General features: G+C 51.1%; 2 protein-coding genes across 14 annotated transcripts in view; one reads left to right on the plus strand and one right to left on the minus strand.

Moving 5' to 3' along the window:
* The first annotated feature begins 462 nt into the window (after positions 1-462).
* HBQ1 (hemoglobin subunit theta 1) lies at positions 463-1206 on the plus strand. The gene is made up of 3 exons (XM_016928975.3): positions 463-607; positions 693-897; positions 1007-1206. The coding sequence occupies exons 1-3, from the start codon at positions 513-515 to the stop codon at positions 1133-1135; spliced, it is 429 nt and encodes a 142-aa protein (XP_016784464.1). The 5' UTR covers positions 463-512; the 3' UTR covers positions 1136-1206.
* Positions 1207-8337: 7131 nt separating this feature from the next.
* Positions 8338-27094, minus strand: part of LUC7L (LUC7 like) — a 40378-nt gene continuing 21621 nt past the window's right edge. For 4 of the 13 annotated variants that reach the window (XM_523246.8, XM_009429991.4, XM_016928976.2 and 1 more), the window contains 6 exons: positions 25339-25482; positions 18394-18570; positions 12274-12362; positions 9888-9917; positions 9316-9483; positions 8338-8687 (listed from right to left, as the gene is read on the minus strand). In XM_523246.8, the coding sequence (XP_523246.2) occupies positions 8546-8687; positions 9316-9483; positions 9888-9917; positions 12274-12362; positions 18394-18570; positions 25339-25482 (750 nt within the window). In that variant the 3' untranslated portion in view covers positions 8338-8545. Of the gene's footprint in view, positions 8688-9278; positions 9484-9887; positions 9918-12273; positions 12363-18393; positions 18571-25338; positions 25483-27094 lie in introns of all 13 variants that reach the window. The other 9 variants (XM_001152163.8, XM_063796369.1, XM_054668106.2 and 6 more) reach the window with 4 other exon arrangements.

Raw genomic sequence — 27094 nt, forward strand, 5'->3', positions numbered from 1 at the left:
ATGGCCGGGCGCGGTGGTTCACGCCTGTAATCCCAGAACTTTGGGAGGCTGAGGCGGGAGGATCACCTGAGGTCGGGAGTTTGAGATCAGCCTAACACGGTGAAACCCTGTCTCTACTAAAAATACAAAATTGGCATGGTGGCATGCACCTGTAATCCCAGTTACTCGGGAGGCTGAGGCAGGAGAATCGTTTGAACCCAGGAGGCGGAGGCTGCAGTGAGCCGGAATCGCGCCACTGCACTCACCGCACCCGGCCAATTTTTGTGTTTTTAGTAGAGACTAAATACCATATGGTGAACACCTAAGACGGGGGGCCTTGGATCCAGGGCGATTCAGAGGGCCCCGGTCGGAGCTGCCGGAGATTGAGCACGCGCGGTCCCGGGATCTCCGACGAGGCCCTGGACCCCAGGGCGGCGAAGCTGCGGCGCGGCGCCCCCTGGCGGCCGCGGGACCCCTGGCCGGTCCGCGCAGGCGCAGCGGGGTCGCAGGGCGCCGCGGGTTCCAGCGCGGGGATGGCGCTGTCCGCGGAGGACCGGGCGCTGGTGCGCGCCCTGTGGAAGAAGCTGGGCAGCAACGTCGGCGTCTACACGACAGAGGCCCTGGAGAGGTAGCGCGAGGCTGGGCGCCCCCGCCCCCAGGGGCCCTCCCTCCCCAAGCCCCCCGGACGCGCCTCACCCACGTTCCTCTCGCAGGACCTTCCTGGCCTTCCCCGCCACGAAGACCTACTTCTCCCACCTGGACCTGAGTCCCGGCTCCTCACAGGTCAGAGCCCACGGCCAGAAGGTGGCGGACGCGCTGAGCCTCGCCGTGGAGCGCCTGGACGACTTACCCCACGCGCTGTCCGCGCTGAGCCACCTGCACGCGTGCCAGCTGCGAGTGGACCCGGCCAGCTTCCAGGTGAGCGGCTGCCGTGCTGGGCCCCTGTCCCCGGGAGGGCCCCGGCGGGGCGGGTGCGGGGGGCGTGCGGGGCGGGTGCAGGCGAGTGAGCCTTGAGCGCTCGCCGCAGCTCCTGGGCCACTGCCTGCTGGTAACCCTCGCCCGGCACTACCCCGGAGACTTCAGCCCCGCGCTGCAGGCGTCGCTGGACAAGTTCCTGAGCCACGTGATCTCGGCGCTGGTTTCCGAGTACCGCTGAACTGTGGGTGGGTGGCCGCGGGACCCCCAGGAGACCTTCCCCGTGTTTGAGTAAAGCCTCCCCAAGAAGCAGCCTTCTTGCCGTGCTCTCTCGAGGGCAGGACGCGAGAGGAAGGCGCCGCCCCTCCCCAAGGAAAGGCGAGGGCCTGGGGCGCACCCCCAGTGCCCAGATCCAGGCGCGCCTCTTTCCACCCCCAGCAGGTTTGGGGCCTCGGCCACCGGGGCACCGAACTGCGTGCGGCCTGACCCTCCCGAATGGGGTGGTAGGTGGGGGCCGCGGGACGCCCCAGGCGGCGGGCTGCGAGGACGGCCGACTCTGCCCATCCCGAGGGCGGCTGGCTTCGCCCTCCCCACTCTGCGCCAAGCACGCGGCCCGTACCCACAGCGGGAACTCCGCACCTGCAGCCTGAACGCGCGCGGGCGGCGTTAAGGGCCCGGGGCTGACTCGGAGCAGGTTAGGGAACAGCGCCCCCTCCCGGCGCGAGCCGGTACCTGCGCAGCGCCCAGCCGCCGCGGCTGTGGCCTGGAATTGGGGACCTGGGGTGCCGGGGGGTTGTGGTGAAGGAGGTGGGACCAGCCCCAGCACCTAGCCACGTAGCTGGCGAGGTGGACCAGGAGCCGACCCAGACCCCTGCCGTCACCCGACACCACTACGGAGAGTGAAGCTTTTTTATATTTGTCCACATAAAACCAGTCATGGTCATTGTAGAACTTCCGAAAACAAGGCTTGCTGCACCTTCCTGTGTATCCCAGGTCCAGGAATGGGTGCAGCACATCCTTCAGCTGCCGCCTGACACGCGGCAAACTGTGTCATGTGTAAACAAGAACAGGACATGGCTGTCACATCCAAGAGCACATGTGTAACACAGACATGCCACACACACACACACGGGGCAGAGGCAGGCCCCATCCAGACCCCTAACATTTAATGCGTAGCTGTTCCAGTCTTCTAGGCACATGTAGAGATGCTTTTCCTCAGAAATGGTATTCTCAAGGTGACACTGAGGAAAAGTGGACAGGCCGGGCGTGGTGGCTCACGCCTGTAATCCCAGCACTCCGGGAGGCCGAGGCGGGCGGATCACGAGGTCAGGAGATCGAGACCATCCTGGCTAACACAGTGAAACCCCGTCTCTACTAAAAATACAAAAAAATAGCTGGGCGTGGTGGCGGGCGCCTGCATTCCCAGCTACGCGGGAGGCTGAGGCAGGAGAATGGCGTGAACCCGGGAGGCGGAGCCTGCAGTGAGCCAAGATTGCGCCACTGCACTCCAGCCTGGGGGACAGAGTGAGACTCCGTCTCAGAAAAAAAAAAAAAATTAGCTGGGTGTGGTGGCGGGCGCCTGTAATCCCAACTTCAGGAGGCTGAGGCAGGAGGATGGCTTGAACCCGGGAGGCGGAGGTTGCGGTGAGCCGAGATCACACCATTGCACTCCAGCCTGAGCAATAGAGCGAGACTGCGCCTCAAAAAAAAAAAAGGAGGAGGGGGCGGGGGGAAGAGCCAGAGAAAATATTTGCTACATGTGGCAGATAAAGGTTATTATCTCTACTACATTAGATCTCCGGGCGGGGCATGGTGGCTCACGCCTGTAATCCCAACACTTTGGGAAGCAGAGGCGGGTAGATCACCTGAGGTCAGGAGTTTGAGACCAGCCTGGCCAACATGGTGAAACACCGTCTCTACTAAAAATACAAAAATTAGCCAGGCATGGTGGCGGGCACCTGTAGTCCCAGCTGTTCGGGAGGCTGAGGCAGGAGAATCACTTAAACCAGGGAGGCGGAGGTTGCAGTGAGCTGAGATCGAGCCACTGCACTCCAGCCTGGGCGACAGACCGAGACTCTGTCTCAAAAAAAAAGACCGGGCACGGTGGCTCACACCTGTAATCCCACCACTTTGGGAGGCTGAGGCGGGCTGATCACGATGTCAGGAGATCTAGACCATCCTGGCCAACATGTTGAAACCCCGTTTCTACTAAAAATATAAAAACTAACTGGGTGTGGTGGTGCATGCTTGTACTCCCAGCTACTCGGGAGGCTGAGGCAGGAGATCACTTGAACCAGAGTCGGAGGTTGGAGTGAGCTGAGATTGCACCACTGCACTCCTGCCTTGTGACGGAGCGAGACTGTCTCAAACAAAAAAAAGAAAAAATCTGGCCCCTAGCCCACCCGTGAGCCCCCCTCTTGGATCCACGTTCTAGTTTCTGTCCTTGGGGTAGCTCGAGTCAGTCTCACCTCAATCATCCTGTGTGCTCCCAGAGCACAGGACCTGCAGCTGCTGCAACTTTGCACACAGGAGCAAGCACTTGGAGCCCAGGAGGCTCAGGGGCCCTGAGGAAGCACCAGGCTCTCAGACTCCTGTAACTAGGTGTGGACACCCTCCTGGGATTACATCTGGAGCATCACTGAAAGTGAAAGAGCCAGACCCCATCCTCCCTGGAGATGTGGAGGTTGGAGGGAGCTGGCCCTGGCTCAAGGGCTCAGCCCACTTGGTACAGAACCCACCCAGAGGTGCAGATCCAAGGGAGCAGGGGAGCAGCTGTGGGCCCTCCACACTGTTGGGGAGACTCATATGCCCACTCAAGTCCAGGGGAATTTGCACTTTTTTTTTTTTTTTTTTTTTTGAGATGGAGTCTTGCTCTGTCACCCAGGCTGGAGTGCAGTCGTGAAATCTCAACTCGCTGCAATCTCCACCTCCCGGGTTCAAGCGAATCTCCTGCCTCGGCCTCCTGAGTAGCTGGGATTACAGGTGCCCGCCACGCCTGGCTCATTTTTATATTTTTTTAGTAGAGACGGGGTTTCACCATGTTGGCCAGGATGGTCTCAATTTCTTAACCTCGTGATCCACCTGCCTTGGCCTCCCAAAGTGCTGGGACTGCAGATGTAAGCCACCACGCCTGGCCATACTCTGCCTTTTCAAAGCCACCCCTACACAGGTGGTGGTGAAGGCTGCACAACAATGTAGATACACGTCATGCCACTGAACTGTGCACTGAAAAACTGTTATATAACAGCACGTTTTGTGTGCACTTTACTATAGTAAAAAATGTTCCATCCTGGCCGGGCGCGGTGCCTTATGCCTATAATCCCAGCACTTTGGGAGGCCGAGGCGGGCAAATCATAAGGTCACGAGATTGAGACCATCCTGGCTAACACAGTAAAACCCCGTCTCTACTAAAAAAACACACAAAAAATTAGCCAGGCGTGATGGCGGGCGCCTGTAGTCCCAGCTACTCGGGAGGCTGAGGCAGGAGAATGGCATGAACCAGGGAGGCGGAGCTTGCAGTGAGCTGAGATCGCGCCACTGCATTCCAGCCTGGGAGACAGAGCGAGACTCTGTCTCAAAAAAAAAAAAAAAAAGAAAAGTTCCATCCTGGCCAACGTGGCTCTGACTCCAGGCTGCCACCCCTCCCCCAAAGGATGCCACCCCAGATAGGGGTCCTCAGCCTGCTCCAGCACCTGCCTGTCCTATGACGGCTGCACACTGGGGTAGGAAACGGCCTCCGCATCCTCCTCTCCTCCCCCCAGGACTACCCTTAACCTACTGAGGGCTTCGGTCAAGGCCCACACGCTCCCCAAGCCCAAGGGGACCCTGTGCAGGAGGCAAAGGTGGCACCAGGCACAGCCCGTCCAGCTAGTTTGGCGTCGACAGCACCCACCAAACAAAGCCATTTACCTTTTAAAAAATCACTGCCAGCTGTGGTGACACACCTGTAATCCTAGTGCTTTGAGAGGCTGAGGTGGGAAGACTGCTTGAGCCCAGGAGTTCCCAAGAATATCCTGAGCAACATAGTGAGACCTGTCTCTACAAAAACATAAAAAATTAGCCAAGTGCGGTAGTGCACGCCTATGTCCCAGCTACTTGGAGGCTGGGGCAGGAGGAACACTTGAGTCCAGGAGTTCAAGGCTGCAGTAAGCCATGACTACACCACTGCACTCCAGCATGGGTGACAAAGCAAGCATCGTCTCAAAAAAAATAAATAAATAATTTTGGCCAGGCGCAGTGGCTTACGCCTGTGATCCCAGCACTTTGGGAGGTCAAGGCGGGTGGATCACGAGGTCAGGAGTCCAAGACCAGCCTGGCCAAGATGGTGAAACCTTGTCTCTACTAAAAATACAAAAATTAGCAAGGCATGGTGGCGGGCCCCTGTATTCCCAGCTAGTCGGGAGGCTGAGGCAGAGGTTGCAGTGAGCCGAGACTGCATCACCGCACTCTAGCCTAGGAGACAGAGCGAGACTCCGTCTCAAAAAAAAAAAAAATTTTTTTTTTAATCGCCAAATGTTCTGGAGAGGCCCCCTTCTCTTCTGTTCTCCTCCAACCTGGGCTGCAGGCCAAGGTGGTCCCTGTGGGTGGAGACAAGGGCCTGTTCCACCTGACACTACAGACTCCTTCACATGGGAGGGATACACTTCCAGACCCATATATCTCCCAGTAGCCATCTTCGGCGAGATTTACTGGTACTGCAGTGGAAAGGAAGGACTCGCTGTACTGGGTGAAAAAAGTGAAAACATGGGTCTCCTATCGCAGACTCTGACAGCAGAACCTGGTGTGGGTTATTTGGGAGGAGGCAGGGAGGAGGGAGAAAGGAAGAGCTGTTGTGGGTGCTATCAGCAAAACTGCACCGGGGGCATGAAGCTCCGTTTGGTCAGCACCACCTGGCAGGTGCACCAAAAGCCCACCCGACTGTCCCTGCACGGTAGAGAGGCAGGAGCGCCTCTCCCGCACGGATGGTGCCCCGCACGGCTGCACCGTCCCTGCACCATAGAGAGGCAGGAGCGCCTCTCCCTGCACGGATGGTGCCCCGGAGGCTACCAGGGACGGCCAAGGACACTGATGCTGCATCCCAGGAGGACCTGTCCTTCAGCTGTAATCAGCAGATACAGGGGACAGGATGTGAGTACTGAAGGCCAGGGGTACAGCACCTTTTCTGTAAACCCCACACCCTGACCCCCCCCCCAAAAAAGCAAAAAACAACAATTTGTCTACACATACAAATTTATGCCCAGATGGAAAAAGATCCAAATGATTCACAGTGGTGATGGCTCTGAGGGTGACGCTGTCTGCTTAAGGCCCAGGGAAACCCAGAGTGCAAACCCACACTCATCACCCAGGCAGCCACAGCTATGAACACAACGTGGGCTTGGGAACAGGGAGCCCAGACCCAACCACTCCCTCCTAGAAGACGAAGAGGAAAGCACATGTGCTGAACAAGTACCCCGAGTCCCACCTGCAGGAAAAGGTGCAGGTAAGGAATACTGACACGGGAGGAATACAGACACGGGAGGAACAGCGACACGGGGGGGAGGAACAGCGACACGGGGGGGAGGAACAGCGACACGGGAGGGAGGAACAGCGACACGGGAGGGAGGAACAGCGACACGGGGGGAACAGCGTCACGGGGGGAACAGCGACACGGGGGGAACAGCGACACGGGGGGAACAACAACACGGGGGGAATACCAACACGGGAGGAACAGCGACATGCAGGGAATACCGACATGGGTGATGCCTGCAAAGCACAGCATCAATCCCAAGTGACTCCTGTACAGGGCGGCCCCTTCCACCCTCCTTTCCTTGGAGACAGTTGGCTGGGCTAGACCTGTGTCACAGGCTGGCAGAGCAGCCCACCTACCCATCTGTCCTCCTGGAGGGGACAGCCTGTGGCAGGAGAGCCCAGAGCAGGGCCACCAGCTACACTGTGATACCGGTGGCAAAAAGACCCAGACCACGGCGCCTGTGTGTGCCCACTGAGCCAGCCAGCTCAAGGGTGGCATCTGTACCCCTGCAGAAATAGAGCGGATGAGGATGGCTATGTGTTAACAATGTGAACCTCAGGAATTCCCTCCAAAAAATCTCCCACGAAGTGAAAAAGGGAAGGAGCTCCCATCATCTACACATTAGCTAGCAGTTATCCTTTTCAGAAGGGCTTCATTTTGGGTTTTTGGGGGGTTTTTTGAGACAGAGTCTTGCTGTCGTCCAGGCTGGATGCAATCTCGGTTCCCTGCAACCTCTGGCTCCCGGGTTCAAGCGATTCTCCTGTCTCAGCCTCTCAAGTAGCTGTGATTACAGGTGTCCGCCACCACGCCCAGCTAATTTTTGTATATTGGTAGAGACACGGTTTCACCATGTTGGCCAGGCTGGTCTCGAACTCCTGACCTCAGGTTATCTGCCTCCCAAAGTGCTGGGATTACAAGCGTGAGCCACCACGTCCCCCTTTACTTTGGTCTTAAAGTACCTGCCTGATGTACAGCAGGTATGTTAGAAAGAACTGAAAGGTGTTGGCCAGGAGCGGTGGCTCACGCCTGTAATCCTAGCACTTTGGGAGGCCGAGGCGGGCAGATCCCGAGGTCAGGAGATCGAGACCATCCTGGCTAACAAGGTGAAACCCCGTTTCTACTAAAAATACAAAAAATTAGCCAGGCGAGGTGGCAGGCACCTGTAGTCCCAGCTACTCTGGAGGCTGAGGCAGGAGAATGGCGTGAACCCGGGAGGCGGAACCTGCAGTGAGCTGAGATCACGCCACTGCACTCCAGCCTGGGCGACAGAGTGAGACTCCGTCTCAAAAAAAAAAAAAAAAAGAAAGAACTGAGAGGTGGGAAACATAATCAGCCCACATGGGACATGAGTCAAACCATCTTTTTTTTTTTTTTTTTTTTTTTTTTTTTTTTTTTTTGAGACAGGGCTTTCTTGTCACCCAGGCTGGAGTGCAGTGGCGGAATCAAGGTTTGCCTCAGTGTCCTAGGCTCAACAGATCCTCCTGCCTCAGCCTTCTTAGTAGTAGCTGGGACTACAGGCATGTGTCACCATGCCCAGCCCCATGGGTCTTTGTTTTCTGCTAGTAACTTCAAAAGGGGACATGCAGTGTAACTCACCTGAGTCCCAAGTTAAGGCTATGGTAGCAGCTGAGCAGACAAGACAGCTTTTCCTAAATAACTGAATGCAGAATGGGGATCCCTCCCTCCTCCCCATGGGAGATGGGCAGCTCAGACACTCAGAAGGTTGTGTGGGAGCGAGCAAACAAACACCCATGCACACCTGGGTCCCGTCAGTCAGGTGCAGGGGACAGGAAGTGCCCTGCCATCTACTGGATGCCAGAAGACAAGACGTGGCCCACGAGTAAGTCACGGTTTCTGTGAGGTGCTGGTGGCACTGGCACAGGGTCACAGTGAAAAGCCTCTACGCAGAGGACAGCAGAAACCCCACCGCAGCCTCAGGAGGCAGCATCAGATTTATTTATTCCTACTCAACATGACCCCGGAACACAGGAGCAACTCTGTACACTTCTAGAAACTCACAGCTAGCTCCAAAACAATAGAAATTTTAAACTACAAAAGATGAGTTGTATTCAGCAAATATAAAGGGTAATTTTAGACTGTGTGAACGTTTATCAGACTATTTACAGCACCCGGGAGACGGGTTCAGATCTCGCCGGCCTCCTTCTCTTCTGACCTCCGTGAAGCCATCTTCCCGTTGGAGCTCTCAAGCCTCCAGTCCGGGGGCCCTCGCTCGCTCCGCCCGCTCTCCCAGGACTCCTCTCTGGATGCCCGCTCTCTGGAGAACCTGGGAAATGGGAACCAGAGGCTCAGTGGAGGCTGCTGCCCCCCTTCTGCTGGCCGCTCAGGCACTGACGATGGACCAGCAGACCAGGCCAGGCAAGGCCCTACATCCCCTATACCTGGAAACCCCCCGGAGGCCAACCAGACTTGCCCACCACATATGGAGTGTTAGATAGCCATTAAAAAGTGACCTTTGCAAAGATTTTTAATAAGGAGAGCCTTCGCTGTAACACAAACAGCGCAAAGGAGAATACAACACTATATGCACAGAACATGACACTACGTAAAAACACAATGGAAAAAAAAATATCAAAAACAAAAACCAAAACAGAGGTAAGCAGGGCCTGGTCAGGACACAAGTCTCAGCCACTCTGAGCATGGACGCAACAGTGCACAGGCCCCAGGACGCAGGCAGGGGACAGTGCATGTGCAGCCCATCACCTGGCGCCGTGCGAGCTCCTCCACAGCCCTCTCGCCTCTTCCCAGACCTGAGTCCCGTTCACGACTCCCCAGCCCTACTCCTGAGGGTGAGCCCAGCCCCATCCCCACCAGACACGGCCCTCAGCAGACCCTGGGAACACAGAGAAGGGCTCACTCCTGGTTGCAGCTACCGAAGGAGTCAGAGTAGTTACTTGTATTTCGCACTCCGGTCCCGGGAAGCCCGACGATGTCCCCGGCTGTGGCTCCGGGAACGGCTGCGGTGGCGCCGATGTCTATCTCGGGACCGGGACCGGGACAATTTCCGTCGCTCTCGGGAGGTAGATCTTGACCGCCTCCGACGCCGATCCCGGGAGCGTGACCTGAAAAATCAGAAGGTTCCAAGGCTGAGACTCTATAGGTGCCAACACTACGAGGGCCCCACCCCTCAGCAGATTCTGCTTGCTGCTTTACTGACATTTTCTCCTTTACTCCCACAAATTTAGGTTTAAAATATTTCCATCAGTTAATCTCCAATGGCTAGGTCCTTCCAATGAGGCCTCCTGAAAACATGTGGCCTGGATACTCCTGTCACCCTGCAGGCCCCGACCTTCCCTCTCATTAACACTGGGAACCCTCCACGGCACCAAGCAACCTCTTGCCCTGTGCCCTTCACAAGCCAGCCCTACCTGCCAGATAACATTTGTAAAGGCATAATCATTAAATATTAAGAAAAATGCTTATGGAAAAAAAATTTGAGAACATTTTAATGGACCTGGAAACCTACCTCCTGCGATCTCTGGTTCTTGATCCCGACCTAAAAGGGGGAAAAAAAGATGAACAAGGCCAGGCATGGTGGCTCACACCTGTAATCCCAGCACTTTGGGGAGGCCTAGGCAGGCAATCACCTGAGGTCACGAGCTGGAGACCAGCCTGGCCAACATGGTGAAACCCCGTCTCTACTGAGAACACAAAACCTGGCCAGGCGTGGTGGCGGGTGCCTGTAATCCCAGCTACTTAGGAGACTGAGGCAGGAAAATCACTTTAACCTAGGAGGCAGAGGATGCAGTGAGCTGAGATTGTGCCACTGCACTCCAGCCTGGGCAACAAGAATAAAACTTTGTCTCAAAAAGAAAAAAAAAAAAAAGTGAATGACTTCCCGAAAGCACCCCTATTCCTCACCCTCTTGGGGGGGGACTCCAAATTTAAGAAGTGAGGCACCTCCCCCAAAGACCTGCTGTTTTCAAGCTGCCTGCATGTTCCCAGTCTGAATGGGAAGTGCCAATGCTCCCATCCCCACAGCCACTCTGTGGCAGTCACTCTGTGGCACACTCAGTGTCACCTGAGCCTCACAGAGGGGCCCACATCCGAGCATCAGACACAGCCCTGTAACATTACAAGGGCCGTGAAAAGTGTGCACACTGACTGTGCTGCACTCAAGTCCTACAAATGATTCTCCAGTCTTTACAACAGACACCAGCACAGAATGTGCAGACAGCGAGTGGGGCACACCAAAAACACAGAAAAGGAAAAGCAAAGCCCGAAGTTCCAGACACAGGCTTCCTGTCAGGTGAGAGTCATCAGCTCATTCTGCCACACAACCAAGAGGCTGAAAAAGGCAAGCTATGAGGCCTCATTCTATGCCCGTAAGCCATTAAGGTCAAGTGGCCCCATGTACATCCGCAACACAAATGGCCTAAACATGACAGTGCATGCAAAAAATGGATTGTGTGTTTTGCTTAATATTTTCTTCTATACTGTTTAAGTTTCTCTCCAATCAGAATCTCCTGCTGGTAAAACAACAAACGGCCGGGCGTGGTGGCTCACGCTTGTAATCCCAGCATTCTGGGAGGCCGAGGCGGGCAGATCATGAGGTCAACAGATCGAGACCAGCCTGGCCAACATGGTGAAACCCTGTCTCTATTAAAAATACAAAAATTAGCTGGGCGTGATGGCACAGGCCTGTAGTCCCAGCTACTTGGGAGGCAGAGGCAGGAGACTCGCTTGAACCCAGGGGGTGGAGGCTGCAGTGAGCCGATATCGCACCACTGCACTCCAGCCTGGTGACAGAGCGAGACCCTGTCTCAAAAACAAACACAATAAACATTCGCCCTGAGTTATGCACTGAGGAATTCTTTCAGGTAAAGTGGTTTGGGAACCTTCCTGGACAATGAGCTGTGTCCAAGAGGATGTGGTTACTTCTGGCTCCTACCTCTTTGAACTCCAATCAGACTCAACAGCCCCACCTCAAGATGGCCTCTCAAGCTGAGTGTGGCCAGAGGCATCTTGTACTTCCCACCTCCTCCCACTCCAATACACCACACCCAGCCTTCCAACCTCACCAAGCAGCAACTCCGGGCCAGCAACCAGGAGACCAGCTTCATTTCCTCCTCTGCACACTTCACACACTACCAGCAAATCCCATCAGTTCTATCCCAGAACTTTCCCGGACTCCTCGCGCCCCTCACCTGGCTTAAACTGCCACCTCCTCCATCTGGATTTTCCCACCTAGCTCCCCAAGGTCCTACTGCTTCTACTCCAGCCCAGCATGCTTGCCAAAGGGGAGCAGGCATCACCCCTCCTCTGTAAACAGGTGTCCAATGGCCCCATAGCACTCAGTAAATAAACAGCAGTGCCCACACACAGCCTCCAACAGCTTGGATCCGTTACCTGACTGCCATGCACACACAGTCCTGTGCTGGGCCGTGTTTTGTTTTGTTTTGTTGGACTGAACATGCTGTTTACTTCTTTTTTTTTTTTTTTTTTTTGGTTGAGATGGAGTCTCTGTTGCCCAGGCTAGAGTGCAGTGGCACGATCTCGGCTCACTGCAACCTCTGCCTCCCGGGCTCAAGTGATTCTCCCACCTCAGCCTCCGAGTAGCTAGGATTACAGGCTCATGCCAGCACGCCCAGCTAATTTCTGTATTTTTAGTAGAGACAAGGTTTCACCATGTTGGCCAGGCTGGTCTCGAACCCCTGACCTCAAGTGTTCTGCCCGCCTCAGCCTCCCAAAGTGATGGGATTACAGCCATGAGCCACCAGGCCTGGCCTTACTATTTTCTTTTATAATGGCCTATTGAGCAGGCCCTGACTATTCCAAGCAACAGTGGAATGGACCGAGCAGGGAATGCCCGAGGCCAGTGCAGCCCATCCAGTGCCAGCCCTCAGGCTCACCTCCTGCTCAGACGCTCCTCCCGTTCCCTCTCCTCTCTCCTCCTCAAGCGATCCTGATTTCTCTTCTCCTGCTTTTCAGCGACAGTTTTCTAAATAAATGAAACAAAAAATGAGGAAGAGCAAGTTACACAAACCAGAGTGTGAATGCTACTTAACAAATCACTTTATATGAGCTCAGTATTGGTAATTTAAAAATTGAAGGGACACTTTTAGGAAATGGGAATACTTTTTTTTTTTTTTTTTTTTGAAACGGTGTCTCACTGTCACCAGGCTGGAGTGCAGTGGCGTGATCTCGGCTCACTGCAACTTCCACCTCCCGAGTTCAACCGATTCTTCTGCCTCGGCCTCCCAAGTAGCTGGGATTACAGGCACATGCCACCACACCCAACTAATTTTTGTATTTTTAGTAGAGATGGGGTTTCACCATGTTGGCCAGGATGGTCTTGATCTCTTGACCTTGTGACCCGCCTGCCTCAGCCTCCCAAAGTGCTGGGATTACAGGCATGAGCCACCGCGCCCGGCCAACACATTCATTTTTAAAACCTCTTAATGAAGAAGATAACACATGAAAAAATGCTTTATCATTACATTTTTTTTTCCTGAGACGGAGTCCGCCCTGTTGCCCAGTGCAGTGGCGCGATCTTTGCTCACTGAAGCCTCTGCCTCCCGGGTTCAAGCGATTCTTCTGCCTCAGCCTCCTGAGTAGCTGGGATTACAAGCGTGCCAGCACGGCCGGCTAATTTTTGTATGTTTAGTAGAGACGGGGTTTCACCATCTTGGTCTGGCTTGTCTCAAACTCCTAACCTTGTGATCTGCCTGCCTCGGCCTCCCAAAGTGCAGCAGTTACAGGCGTGAGGCACTGCACCCGGCCTCGTTTACATTTACTTTTTTTTTTTTTGAGACGGAGTCTCACTCTGTCGCCCAGGCTGGAGTGCAGTGGCGCAATCTCGGCTCGCCGCAAGCTCCGCCTCCCGGGTTCACGCCATTCTCCTGTCCCGGCCTCCAGAGTAGCTGGGATTACAGGCGCCCGGCACTGCGCCCGGCTAATTTTTTGTATTTTTAGTAGAGACAGGGTTTCACCATGTTAGCCAGGATGGTCTCGATCTCCTGACCTCGTGATTCACCCGCCTCGGCCTCCCACAGTGCTGGGATTATAGGCGTGAGCCACCGCGCTTGGCCACTTTTTTCTTTTTGAAACAGGGTCTTGCTCTGTCCACCCAGGCTGGATGGAGTGCAGTGGCGCAATCACAGCTCACCGGAGCCTTGACCTCCCAGGCTCAAGCAAGCCTCTTTAGCTCCGCCTCCTGAGTAGCTGGGACTATACGCGTGTGCCACCATGGCAGACTAATCTTTAAACATTTTTTATGGAGATGGAATCTTGCTATGTTGCCCAGGCTGAGCTTGAACTCCTCAACTCAAGCAATCCTCCTGCCTTGGCCTCCCAAAGTGCTGGGGTTACAGGCCTGAACCACCCAGCCTATCATTAGATTTTAACAATTTGGTAACAAACTGTCTATTCTAAGTGATGCTATACTTCTAACTCACAGGGAATTGATCACATTGTTTCAAACCAACCCAGATAGGTAGGAGACTCTACAAACTTTATGGTAAAAAAGGACGGATGTATCTCATCAAACACATCTTGCTACTGGGAGCAGAATCCCTACAGCCAAAAAGCGGCCCAACCTCAGGGTGCTGGGTGCTACGCTGGCTTTAGAACAAACTGAGTTGGAGGACAGCAGGCCAGGGGAGGTGGACCACAAATCCTCTGCAACTGGCTTTCAACACAGGATGATGTGAATCATCAGGCTTGATGAAGAAAGCAATATAAGGGGATGAGAAACCTCGCCAATGAAAATACCATCAACACAAGCTGAGTGGAAAAGCACCGGGCACCGTTCTGTATACCCACTACTCCCAATATCAACTCTAAGACATTTAATGCCCCTCATCTGTGTCAAGTGAAGCCCCGAGTGGGAGCAAGTCAGAGCCAGTAAGACAAAGAATCACGAGTCTTCTCCATCCAGAGAGCCACGATGGCATAAGGATAATCTTCCATACCCAGTGTGGATGAGAGCACGCTCCCCACAAGGGCACGGCAAGTATGCAAAGCTGGGTGACTGGCATCTCCAGCTCTAAACCTTCACCCATGCTCATCCTGTGTCTGAAGCAGGGCACACATGGATGGACACCTTTAAGGTGATGTTTAAGGATGGCATTTAAGCCAGGTACGGTGGCTCATGCCATTTCAGCACTCTGGGAGGCTGAACTGGGAGGATCATGTGAGGCCAGGAGTTTGAGACCAGCCTGGGAAACATAGTAAGACCTCCTATCTAAAAAAAAAAAAAAATGAGCCAGATGTGGTGGTGCATGCCTGTAGTCTCTGCTACTCAGGAGACTCAGGATGCAGGGCCACTTGAGTCCAGGAGTTCCAGGTTACAGTGACAATAAGCTATCAGCTACCATCACATCAGTACACTCCACCCTGGGTGCCAGAGGGAGACCCTGTCTCTGAAAAAAAAACCAAAAAAAATCCTCTGTTGTCTAGGTTGGAGTGTAGTGTCGTGATCACAGTTCACTGCAGCCTTGAGCTCCAAGGTCCAAACAATCCTCTTACCTCAGCCTCCTGAGTAGCTGGAGCTACAGGCACACACCACCATGCTTGGCTAATTTTTAAATTTTTGGTAGAGACAGGGTCTCCTTATGTTGCCCACGCTGGTCTCAAACTCCTGGATTCAATCAATTCTCCTGCCTTGGCCTCCTAAAGACTGGAATTACAGGCGTGAGCCACCACACCCAGCCTCAAGGATGGCAGTTTTTAAAAAAATTAAGGATTAGCCAGGTGCAGTGGCTCATGTGTAATCCCAGCACTCTGGGAGGCCTAGGAAGGTGGATACCTCTGGGACTACTGTGAGTGAGGCCTCCTCTAGGGCACAGAACTCCCACTCTCCCTATCATTAAGAGGTGCATTTCCAAATACATTGTGCACTGTTACTTTAATAATTATTTATCAAAGGCTGTAATACGAGTTGTGTTGTTTTGGTCAACTCTATGCTGCAATGATAAAACAAGCTTTCTAACCAAGTTAATGCTTCTTAAGGTAGAAGGGAAAAACATTTCACAATATTCACATTTCTAATGCAGAGATACACATTAAGGAAATAAAAGACTGCAGATATTAAAAAAAAAAAATACTACATGAGGGCCAAGCACTGTGGCCCACGCCTGTAATCCCAGCACTTTGGGAGGCCGAGACAGGTGGATCACCTGAGCTCAGGAGTTCGAGATCAGCCTGAGCAACACGGTGAAACCCCATCTCTACTAAAAACACAAAAATGAGCCAGGCATGGTGGTGCACGCATATAGTACCAGCTACTTGGAGGGCTGAGGCAGGAGTATCTCTTGAAGCTGGGAGGTGGAGGTTACAGTGAGCTGAGTTCGTTACACTGCACTCCAGCCTGGGTGACAGAGCAAGACCCTGCCTCAAAAAAAAAAAAAAAAACAACTACAGTAGGACAAAATTCTGAGCTGTGAAATGAAAATATAATTTAAAGGAGAAATGGGAAAGTAACATTTCCAGTGGCTAACAAACAATTTTTTTTTCTTTAAGACAAAGTCTCACTCACTCTGTTGCCCAGGCTAGAGTGCAGTGGCTCGATTTCAGCTCACTGCAACCTCTGCCTCCCGGGTTCAAGTGAGTCTCCTGCCTCAGCCTGCCAAGTAGCTGGGAATACAAATGTGTACCACCATGCCCAGCTAATTTTTGTGTTTTCAGTAGAGACAGGGTTTTGCTATGTTGGCCAGGCTGGTCTCGAACTCCTGACTTAAGTGATCCGCCCTCCTCAGCCTCCCAAAGTGCTGGGATTACAGGTGTGAGCCACCATGCCTGGCCAAAAGCAAATTTTTAATAGAGTGGTAAATGCATACTAAATTGTGATTTATAATTCTATTGGATACATAAGATACTTTTACATCTTTTTTTTTTTTTTTTTTTGAGACAGAGTCTCGCTCTGTCGCCCAGGCTGGAGTGCAGTGGTGCAATTTCGGCTCAGTGCAAGCTCCGCCTCCTGGGTTGACACCATTCTCCTGCCTCGGCCTCCCGAGTAGCTGGGACTACAGGTGCCCACCACCACGCTCGGCTAATTTTTGTAATTTTAGTAGAGACGGGGTTTCACCTTGTTAGCCAGGATGGTCTCAATCTCCTGACCCAGTGATCTGCCTGCCTCGGCCTCCCAAAATGCTGGGATTACAGGCTGAGCCTCTGCACCCAGCCTTTTTTTTTTTTTTTTTTTTTTTGAGACGGAGTCTTGCTCTGTCTCCTAGGCTGGAGTGCAGTGGCACAATTTCAGCTCACTGCTACCTCTGCCTCCCAGGTCAAGCAATTATCCTGCCTCAGCCTCCCGAGTAGCCAGGATTACAGGCGCCCGCTGCCATGCCTGGCTAATTTTTCTATTTTTAGTAAAGACGGGGTTTTCACTATGTTGGCCAGGCTGGTCTTGAACTCCTGACCTCGTGATCCACCTGCCTCGGCCTCCCAAAGTGCTGGGATTACAGGCGTGAGCCACCACACCCAGCCTCACTTTTACGTCTTTCATACCTATAAACTTATAAAGAAAAATTCCAACTTTGACAGAGTACATTGCTTTTCAAAATTCTCTCGGGAACACGGAAGTAAAATGTTTCAAGACCAGTGGCCGAGAATAACCTCACTGCTGCACCAGCTCCCATCACAGTCCCAGGTTCACACAATCACCTATGGGACCCTCCTGAGGTGCACAGCCCTGCCATATGCAGCCTGAGTGAACAGCTCTTTCCTGGGGCACAAAAGGCCCTCAGCCGTGGTCACTGCAGCATTCTGCAGTCAGCGACACGTCTGTCCCTCCACTACATTTCAGGTATACAGGGGGAGGCTGGCTAATTTCCCACCATCCTATCCTGAGGTCCTAGTATGCAGTAAGGGGGGCTCCATCAGTGTGAAGGGAGACAATTCAAAGTAGTGGAAATATGTCCAACCTTCCTTCTTAGCATTCCGTACTTAAAGTTTTTAAATGTCGGCCGGGTGCGGTGGCTCACGCCTGTGGTCCCAGCACTTTGGGAGGCTGAGGCGGGCGGATCACGAGGTCAGGAGATCGAGACCATCCTGGCAAACACGATGAAGCCCCGTCTCTACTAAAAATACAACAACAACAACAACAAATAGCCGGGCGTGGTGGCAGGCACCTGTAGTCCCAGCTACTGTGGAGGCTGAGGCAGGAAAATGGTGTGAACCTGGGAGGCAGAGCTTGCAGTGAGCCGAGATTGGGCCACTGCACTCCAGCCTGGGCGACAGAGCGAGACTCGGTCTCAAAAAAAAAAAAAAAAAAAGTTTTTAAATGTCTTAGAGCCTTGAAGAAGGAACAGAGGTTTTCTCTGGGCCGGGATGGTACAATGCTACCAGAAAAACCCCATCCTCACCCCGCCCTTCTGAGGTGGCTCACAGGCAAGGAGCCAGGATGTGTGACACTCTGTCTTGACCAACCAGAGATTCTTTCTCATCTCCTAACAGAAGTTATTTCAGAGATACACAACGACCTGTATGTATTCTGGGAATAGGCTCTGCCATTTTCTTCCCTTAACGACAGGATCCAAAATAAATCTCCAAGGCTCCTTTGGACTCTGAGCTATCATGTCTCTTGTGTGAATCCAAGTGATGAAATCTACGTATTTCACTATAAAACTCAAGTTCTTAGAGATCAGAACATAATGTTTTTTTTTTTTTTTTTTGAGATGGAGTCTTACTCTATCGCCCAGGCTGGAGTGCAATGGCATGATCTCGGCTCACTGCAACCTCTGCCTCCTGGGTTTAAGCAATTCTTCTGCCCCAGCCTCCCGAGTACCTAAGATTACAGGCTCACACCAACACACCTGGCTAATTTTTCGGTACAGACGGGGTTTCACCATGTTGGTCAGGCTGGTCTCGAACTCCTGACCTCAGGTGATTCGCCCGCCTCGGCCTCCCAAAGTGCTGGGATTATAGGCATCAGCCACCACGCCCGGCCAAAACATAAGGTTTTTAAAAATTAAAGAAATGTGAAAACACCCCAAGACTCCTCAGCTTTCTCCAGAAACAGATGAACATACCCTCAACTGATCAAGCTTCTCTCGGATCTGAATGAACCCCAAGTGTAACTTGCCACCGAAGTGGTCTGCCAGGCGACGGTCATTGTCATGGAGACCAAGGTAGGCTGAACAGACCTCGCAGACACGCAGCTTTTGCTGCTGAAAACTGGATGCAGGCATGGAATTTCTGTATTCTTCCTGGAGAAGGAAAATGGAGAAATAAAAGTGAGGTATATAGAACTACCACCACAAATTCAATCTCCAAAATGAAAATATTTGATAAGATGACAGAGGTGACTTTTAAACAAATATTAAAAAAACACAAACAAAACTTCAGATATTTATAACCAACTCAATTTTCACTGTATATTTAAGAAACGTGGCCAGGCACGGTCCCAGCACTTTGTGAGGCCAGGGTGGGCGGATCATGTGGTCAAGAGATCAAGACTAGGCCGGGCGCGGTGGCTCACGCCTGTAATCCCAGCACTTTGGGAGGCTGAGGCTGGCGGATCACCTGAGGTCCGGAGTTCGAGATCAGCCTGACCAACATGGAGAAACCCCATCACTATTAAAAATACAAAATTAGCTGGGTGTGGTGGCGCATGCCTGTAATCCCAGCTATTCTGGAGGCTGAGGCAGGAGAATGGCTTGAACTCGGGAGGCGGAGGTTGCTGTTAAGCTGAGATCGCACAGGCAACAAGAGCAAAACCCTGTGTCAAAAAAAAAAAAAAAAAAAAAGAGAGATCAAGACCATCCTGGCCAACTTTGTGAAACCCTGTCTCTACTAAAAATACAAAAATCAGCTGGGTGTGGTGGCACATGCCTGTAGTCCCAGCTACTCAGGAGGCTGAGGCAGGAGAATCACTTGAACCTGGGAAGCGGAGGTTGCAGTGAGCCAAAACCGTGCCACTGCACTCCAGCCTGGCAACAGAGCGAGACTCCATCTTAAGAAAACAAGGCACTAACAGGCTGGGCTCAGTGGCTCACGCCTGTAATCCCAGCATTCCGAGAGGCCAAGGCAGACAGATCACTTGAGGCTAGGAGTTCAAGACGAGCCTGGCAACATAGCAAAACCCTGTCTCTACTAAAAATACAAAAATTGGCCGGGCGCAGTGGCTCACGCCTGTAATCCCAGCACTTTGGGAGGCTGAGGCGGGCGAATCATGAGGTCAGGAGATCACGACCATCCTGGCTAACACGGTGAAACCCCGTCTCTACTAAAAAAACAGAAAAAATTAGCTGGGCGTGGTGGCGGGCGCCTGTAGTCCCAGCTACTCAGGAGGCTGAGGCAGGAGAATGGCGTGAACCCGGGAGGCGGAGCTTGCAGTGAGCCAAGATCATGCCACTGGGCGAAAGAGCGAGACTCCGTCTCAAAAAAAAAAAAAAAAAAAAAAAAAAAAGCCAGATGGTGGCAGGCATCTGTAATTCCAGCTACTGGAGAGGCTGAGGCACGAATTGTTTAAGCCCAGGAGGTGGAGGTTGCAGTGAGCTGAGATCACACCACTGCATTCCCTGGAGGACAGAGAAAAACTCCAAAAAGGAAAAAAAAAAAATTGTATTCCAGGCCTGGTGTAGTGACTCACACCTATAATCTCAGCACTTTAGGAGAGTGAAGCAGGAAGATCACTTGGACCCAGGAGATTGAGATCACCCTGAGCAACACAGCAAGACTCAGTCTCTAAAAATAAGAAAATAATTAGCCCGATGTGGTGGCACGCGCCTATAGTCCCACCTACTCAAGAGACTGATTCGAGAGGACTGCTTGAGCCCAGGAGGTCGAAGGGGCAGTGAGCTGTGATTGCGCCACTGTACTTCAGCCTGGGTGACCCTGGCTGACAGCAGGACCCTCTAATATTAAAAAAATAGGCTGGGCACAGTGGCTAACACCTGCAATCCCAGCACTTTGGGAGGCCAAGGCAGGTGGATCACAAGGTCAGGAGTCCGAGATGGTGAAACCCCGTCTCTATTAAAAATACAAAAAAATTAGCCGGGCATGGTGGCTGGCACCTGTAATCCCAGCTACTCGGGAGGCTGAGTCTGAGAATTACTTGAACCCGGGAGTCAGAGGATGCAGTGAGCCGAGATCGCGCCACAGCAATCCAGCCTGGGCGACAGAGCGAGACTCTGTCTGAGAAAAAAAAAAAAAAAAAAGTAGACAAGGAACTAGCAAGAACTTGAATTTCCATTATAGTATGCTACATAACTTAAAAAAAAAAAAAAAAAAAAACTTCAGCAAAAACAATATTGTGGTACACAAATATTCATAACATTACTGTCCCCTTCTATAGTTTTGAAACCTTAAATGCCACCTTCTAACATCTTTCAAAATAAACGCTGATTATGTTGAATAAAAAAAGTCCGTCCCAAAAGGTTACCTACTGTATGATTCCATTTACATAACTTTTTTTATTTTTTTATTTTTTGAGACGGAGTCTCGCTCTGTCGCCCAGGCTGGAGTGCAGTGGCACGATCTCAGCTCACTACAAGCTCTGCCTCCCGGGTCCACACCATTCACCTGCCTCAGCCTCCTGAGTAGCTGGGACTACAAGCGCACGCCGCCACGCCTGGCCAATTTTTTGTATTTTTAGTAGAGACGGAGTATCACCATGTTAGCCAGGATGGTCTCGATCTCCTGACCTCGTGATCCACCCGCCTCGGCCTCCCAAAGTGATGGGATTACAGGCGTGAGCCACTGCGCCCGGCTTTTTTTTTTTTTTTTTTTTGAGAGAGAGTCTTGCTCTGTCACCCAGATTGGAGTGCAATGGCACGATCTCTGTTCGCTGCAACCTCCGCCTCCTGGGTTCAAGCGATTCTCCTACTACAGCCTCCCAAGTAGCTGGGATTACAGGTGCCCGCCACCACACCTGGCTAACTTATTTTTAGTAGAAATGGGGTTTCACCAAGTTGGCCAGGCTGGTCTCGAACTCCTGACCTCAGGTGATGCACCTACCTTGGCCTCCCAAAGTGCTGGGATTACAGGCATGAGCAACCGTGCCCGGCCATATTTTTAATTTCTTTGTAAAGATGGGGTATCCCTATGTTGCCCAGGCTGGTCTCAAACTCCTGGACTCAAGCAATCCTCCTGCCTCGACCTTCCAAAGTGTTGAGATTACAGGCATGAGCCACCACACCCACCCTCCGTAAGCTTTTACGCTGGGCAGAAGGCAGCAAAAGGGGAGTCAGCATATCACATGGCAAAAGAAGGAGTGAGACAGAGAGAAGGACCTAGGCTCCTTTAAACAATCAGCTCTGAGGTGAACTCACTATCCCAGGGAGGGCACCAAGCCATTGATGAGTGAACCACCCCCATGACCCAAACACCTCCCACTAGACCCCACCTCCAACACTGGAGGTCACATTTCAACATGAGATTTGGACGTGCCACACATCCAAACTGTATCAAGTGTTATTTTTTATCTTTTATACTGTATTTTTACTGTACCTTTTCTATGTTTACATACACAAATATTTAGGGGCCCACTGTGTTGCAACTGCCTATAGTATTCAGCACAGTAACATGCGGTACAGGTGTGGAGCCTAGGAGCAATGGGCTCCACCATACAGCCCACATGGCTATACCACCCAGGTTTGTTAAGCACACTCTATAATGTTCTCACAATGATGAACCACGGAACGCACTTCTCAGAATATTTAATCTTTGTCATTAAGAAAGATATGACTGTACTAATATCAGAAATGAAAGACAGGACATCATTACGGATCCACCCACTTTAAAGGAATAATATAAACAACTCTTAAAAACAACAACTCCATGCCCACAAAAGCGATAAACTAGATGAAATGGACCAATCCCTTCAAAGACAGCCAGGAGCAGTGGCTCACGCCTGTAATCCCAGCATTGTGGGAGGCTGAGGCAGGTGGATCACTTGAGGTCAGGAGTTTGAGACCAGCCTGACCGACATGGTGAAACCCCGTCTTCTCTACTAAAAATACAAAAATTAGCTGGGCATGGTGGCAGGCACCTGTAATCTCAGCTGCTCAGGAGGCTGAGGAAGGATAATCACTTGAACCCAGGAGTTGGAGGTTGCAGCGAGCCATTGCACCACCGCACTCCAGCCTGGGCAACAGAGAGAGACTCCGTGTAAAAAAAAATTATAATAATGTTGAAAGACACAATCTGCCAAAACTCACACAAGAAAAAACAGATGATCTGAATGGATCTGTATATTAATAACCTTCCAAAACAGAAAGCATCAGGTCCAGATGGGTTTACTGGTGAATTCTACCAAAGCATTAGGGAGCAAATCATGCCAATTCGCTACAATCGCTTTCAGAAAATAGAAGCAGAGAGAGTATTTTCTAACTCCTTCTGTGGGGACATTACCATAATACCAAAACCAGATAAAGGTATTACAAGAGGCCAGGCATCATGGTGACTCATGACTCTAATCCCAGCACTTTGGGAAGCAGAGCTGGGCAGATCGCTTGAGCCAAGGATTTCAAGACCAGCCTTGACAACATGGCAAAACCCAGTCTCTCCAAAAAATACAAAAAATTAGCTGGGCTTGGTGGCATGTGCCTTCAGTCCTAGCTATTTGAAAGGCTGAGGCGGGAGGATCAAATGAGCCCAGGAGATCAAGCCTTCAGTGAGCCAAGATCGCGCCACTGCACTCCAGCCTGGGTGAGAAAGTGAGACCGTCTCAGGGCGGGGGGCGGGGTGGAGGCGGGGAGGGCTGGGCACGGTGGCTCACACCTGTAATCCCAGCACTTTGGGAGGCCAAGGCAGGCGGATCATGAGGTCAGGAGATCGAGGCCATCCTGGCTAACACGGTTAAATCGCATCTCTACTAAAAACACAAAAAATTAGCCAGGTATGGTGGCACACGCCTATAGTCTCAGCTACTCAGGAGGCTGAGGCAGGAGAACCGCTTGAGCCCAGGAGGCGGAGGTTGCAGTGAGCCGAGATCACGCCACTGCACTCCAGCCTGGGCGAATGAATGAGACTCCATGTCAAAAAAACACAAAAACAAAAACCAAAAAACAAATGACCAATTACACCAGCACCCGCAAGAATGAAATATTTAGGTAGAAATCTAACAAAACATGCATAAGATCTTCACTATGAGAAAAATTACAAGACTCATAAAAGGTATCAAATGGCCTGGCGAAGTGGCTCACGCCTGTGATCCCAGCACTTTGGGAGGCCAAGGCAGACGGATCACCTGAGGTCAGAAGTTTGAGACGAGCTTGGCCAACATGGTGAAACCCCATCCCTACTAGAAATGAAAAAAAAAAAAAAGAAATTAGCCATGGGCCGAGCATGGTGGCTCACTCCTGTAATCCCAGCAGTTTGGGAAACCGAGGCGGGTGGACCACGAGGTCAGATTCAGACCATCCTGGCTAACACAGTGAAACCCCATCTCTACTGAAAGTACAAAAAAATTAGCCGGGCGTGGTGGTGGGCGCCTGTAGTCTCAGCTACTCTGGAGGCTGAGGCAGGAGAATGGTGTGAACCCAGGAAGCGGAGCTTGCAGTGAGCTGAGATCGCGCCACTGCACTCCAGCCTGGGGGACAGAGCGAGACTCCATCTCAAAAAAAAAAAAAAAGAGAGAAAATTATAAGGAAGAGAAAATAAAATACATTTATAGTACTGTGCTGTACTGATCAATTCTGTATGTTTACACTGCTCATTTACAAGATGAATTGTCCGTCTGAAATGGTAGCAACTGCAGCTGCAGACCTCAATCTAATGTATACATCAAGCAACTCAACTTTTTCTTGTAGTATCATGGCTGTTCTTGCCTTCTTGGGAGCATTTTCAGCATCACTAGTGGCATATGGATCCTATGGCATTACTCAAAGTTTATGGTATTGCACTAAACACGATGAAAAACGCCTAGGAACCCTGTGAGTTCACTTTTTACTGCAGTAGGAATGTACTGGAGAGGTGAACTGCTCCTTCGGAGATGATGAGTGTCACGTGGTGTTTCAAGGGGATACTCACGACCCTTGAGCTCCACACAATGGCAACAGCAAGTGGCATGAATTATTACAGTAGTACAGCACCTATTACAGTTATTCTTAGGCAGCCCTGATCTAATACTGCACCTCTGCACTACGTTTGTTAACATCTCTCGACGGCGAATGGTGTCATGTATGGTCTGTAAGCGTTTGCATGTAGCCTCTTCTTTTTTAGAGACAGGGTCTTGCTATGTTATCCAGGCTGGACTCCAAAACTCCTAGGATTAAGGGATCCTCTCATCTCAGCCTCCCGAACAGCTGAGACTAAAGCCAAGAGTCACCATAGCTGGCCATATGCTTCCGTTTTGACACGTTACCTTTTCATAATAGACTTGTGTATATTTTATGGCAGTAAATAAAAGACTAGTATCCTCATATATTTTATGTATTCTTCACATACCTAACATTTTCTACAGACTTTGGGTGATAATGACAAGTCAATGTAGTCCCACTGACTGTGGGCAGATGCTAGGAATGGAGGAGGCTGTCTGAGGAGGGGGTACATGGAGAATCTCTGTACTTTTCCTCTCAATTTAGCTATGAAGCTAAAACTGCTTGCAAAAACAACGTTTATAAATTTTTTTTTTTGAGACAGAGTCTCGCTCTGTCGCCCAGGCTGGAGTGCAGTGGCGCAATCTCAGCTCACTGCAAGCTCCGCCTCCCGGGTTCACGCCATTCTCCTTCCTCAGCCTCCGGAGCAGCTGGGACTACAGGCGCCTGGCGCCATGCCCGGCTAATTTTTTTGTATTTTTAGTAGAGACGCGGATTCGCTGTGTTAGCCAGGATGGTCTTATCTCCTGACCTCGTGATCTGCCCGCCTCGGCCTCCCAAAGTGCTGGGATGACAGGCGTGAGCCACTGTGCTAGGCCCAAAATGTATAAATTTTTTTAAAAATGGGAGCAAGCATGGGCTCAATTAATTCCAACGGTCAACGCTGCCAAATTACTAAGATTTCTCTTGCCCTAAGGCACTTCTCTCACCAACCTCAGCTTCTTTTTTCTTCGCACGAACTTTTTCCACTTCCATAAGAATCTTCTGGGATTCATCCACATTACCTTCAGCCCCTAGCTGTTCGGCTTTAGCAAGGAGTTTTCCTATTTCTTCATTTAACTCATGTACTTTTTCTGCCTGTGAGGAGAAAGAATGAGGTAAGCAGACATCTGAAAATGAAAGTGAATGCAAACGCAACAAGGGTTTCTCCTGCCCCATTTCCAGTCTGTTCTACTGAAAATAAGTGGAAGAGCTAAAGATTCACACTTAACAATGAAGGCATCCTTACTGCCAGCATTGAGACTGTAACCATAAACGAGTCCTATGTTCCAATGAAACCAGTGGCACCTTTGTCACTTCCGACATGCTTCCAAGGATCATCACAGATTGGTCATTGTCTAGGCTGTCTCTCTTTATGACTTTTTCTTCTGGGTATGGGTAATAAAATGCCTAGGTTTAAATGTACAGATTTAAGCTGTAAGCAAAATACCTAATTACTAGGATTTACCTTCTGAAACAAAATAGCACCTTTGGTCAAACTAGCAATTGCGTAAATCCTAAGAAATGCTTTTACAACACTGAAAAGAAAAAACAAGGAGAGACTTAGTTCCACTGAAGAGAAAAACAGAAGAGTGATGCAAATGGCACTCAGTCTAATTACATATAAATCTACCTCCTTTTCATTCTATGATATGGATGTACCACAGTTTGACCATTTCCTTACCAATTCTTTCCAGTTTTATGTGGAGATATTAACGTTTAAAACAACATGCAGAGGCTGGGCATGCTGGCTCACACCTGTAATCCCAGCACTTCGGGAGGACAAGGCGGGAGGATCGCTTAAGCCCAAGAGTTCCAGACCAGCTTGGGCAACAGACTCCATCTTTATTTAAAAAAAAAAAAAAAAAAAAAAAAAAAAAAGATGGCTGGGCGCAGTGGCTCATGCCTGTAATCCCAGCACTTTGGGAAAACGAGGCGGGCAGATCACGAGGTCAAGAGATCGAGACCATCCTGGCTAACACGGTGAAACCCCGTCTCTACTAAAAATACAAAAAATTAGCTGGGTGTGGTGGCGGGAGCCTGTAGTCCCAGCTATTCGGGATGCTAAGGCAGGAGAATGGCGTAAACCTGGGAGGCGGAGCTTGCAGTGAGTCGAGATCACGCCACTGCCCTCCAGCCTGGGCGACAGACAGAGCAAGACTCTGTCTCTTAAAAAAAAAAAACAAACCGACAATAATTTTTTTTTCTTTTGAGGCAGGGTCTCACTCTGTTATCCAGGCTGAAGCAAAGTAGCATGATCGCAGCTCATTGAAGCCTCAATCTCCCCAAGCTCAAGTGATCCTCCCACCTCAGCCTCCTGAGTAACTGGTATACACACGTGCACCACCAAGCCTGGCTAATATATGTATTTTTTGTAGAGATGGGGTTTCTTCATGTTGCTCAGGTCTAAAACTCCTGGGCTCAAGCAGTCTGCCCCCACCTTGGTGTCCCAAAGTGCTGGCACTACAAGCATAAGCCACCAAACTCAGCGAAGAATATATTAAAATTAAAAAATAATGATAAACCATGTACAGAGGACGAAAATGGAGAGAATAAAAAGACAGAGGTAGCAGTTCCTGAGGGATGAGAATTCAATGACACATGAATGCTTCATCACAGCCCTCTATCCTTAACTGGAGTAAGGCAGAGAGTACTGTCCACACAATCAGTGCTGAGGGTCAGTTAATAGCTATTGACAAGGCCGGGCGCG

The sequence above is a fragment of the Pan troglodytes genome, chromosome 18 (assembly GCF_028858775.2).
Source record: "Pan troglodytes isolate AG18354 chromosome 18, NHGRI_mPanTro3-v2.0_pri, whole genome shotgun sequence".
NCBI lineage: Eukaryota > Metazoa > Chordata > Mammalia > Primates > Hominidae > Pan > Pan troglodytes.

Coding starts and splice junctions, on each gene's coding strand:
- HBQ1 (XM_016928975.3), top strand. CDS start 513: ATGGCGCTGTCCGCGGAGGACCGGGCGCTGGTGCGCGCCCTGTGGAAG. Junction 608..692: donor ACGACAGAGGCCCTGGAGAG/GTAGCGCGAGGC, acceptor TTCCTCTCGCAG/GACCTTCCTGGCCTTCCCCG. Junction 898..1,006: donor TGGACCCGGCCAGCTTCCAG/GTGAGCGGCTGC, acceptor CGCTCGCCGCAG/CTCCTGGGCCACTGCCTGCT.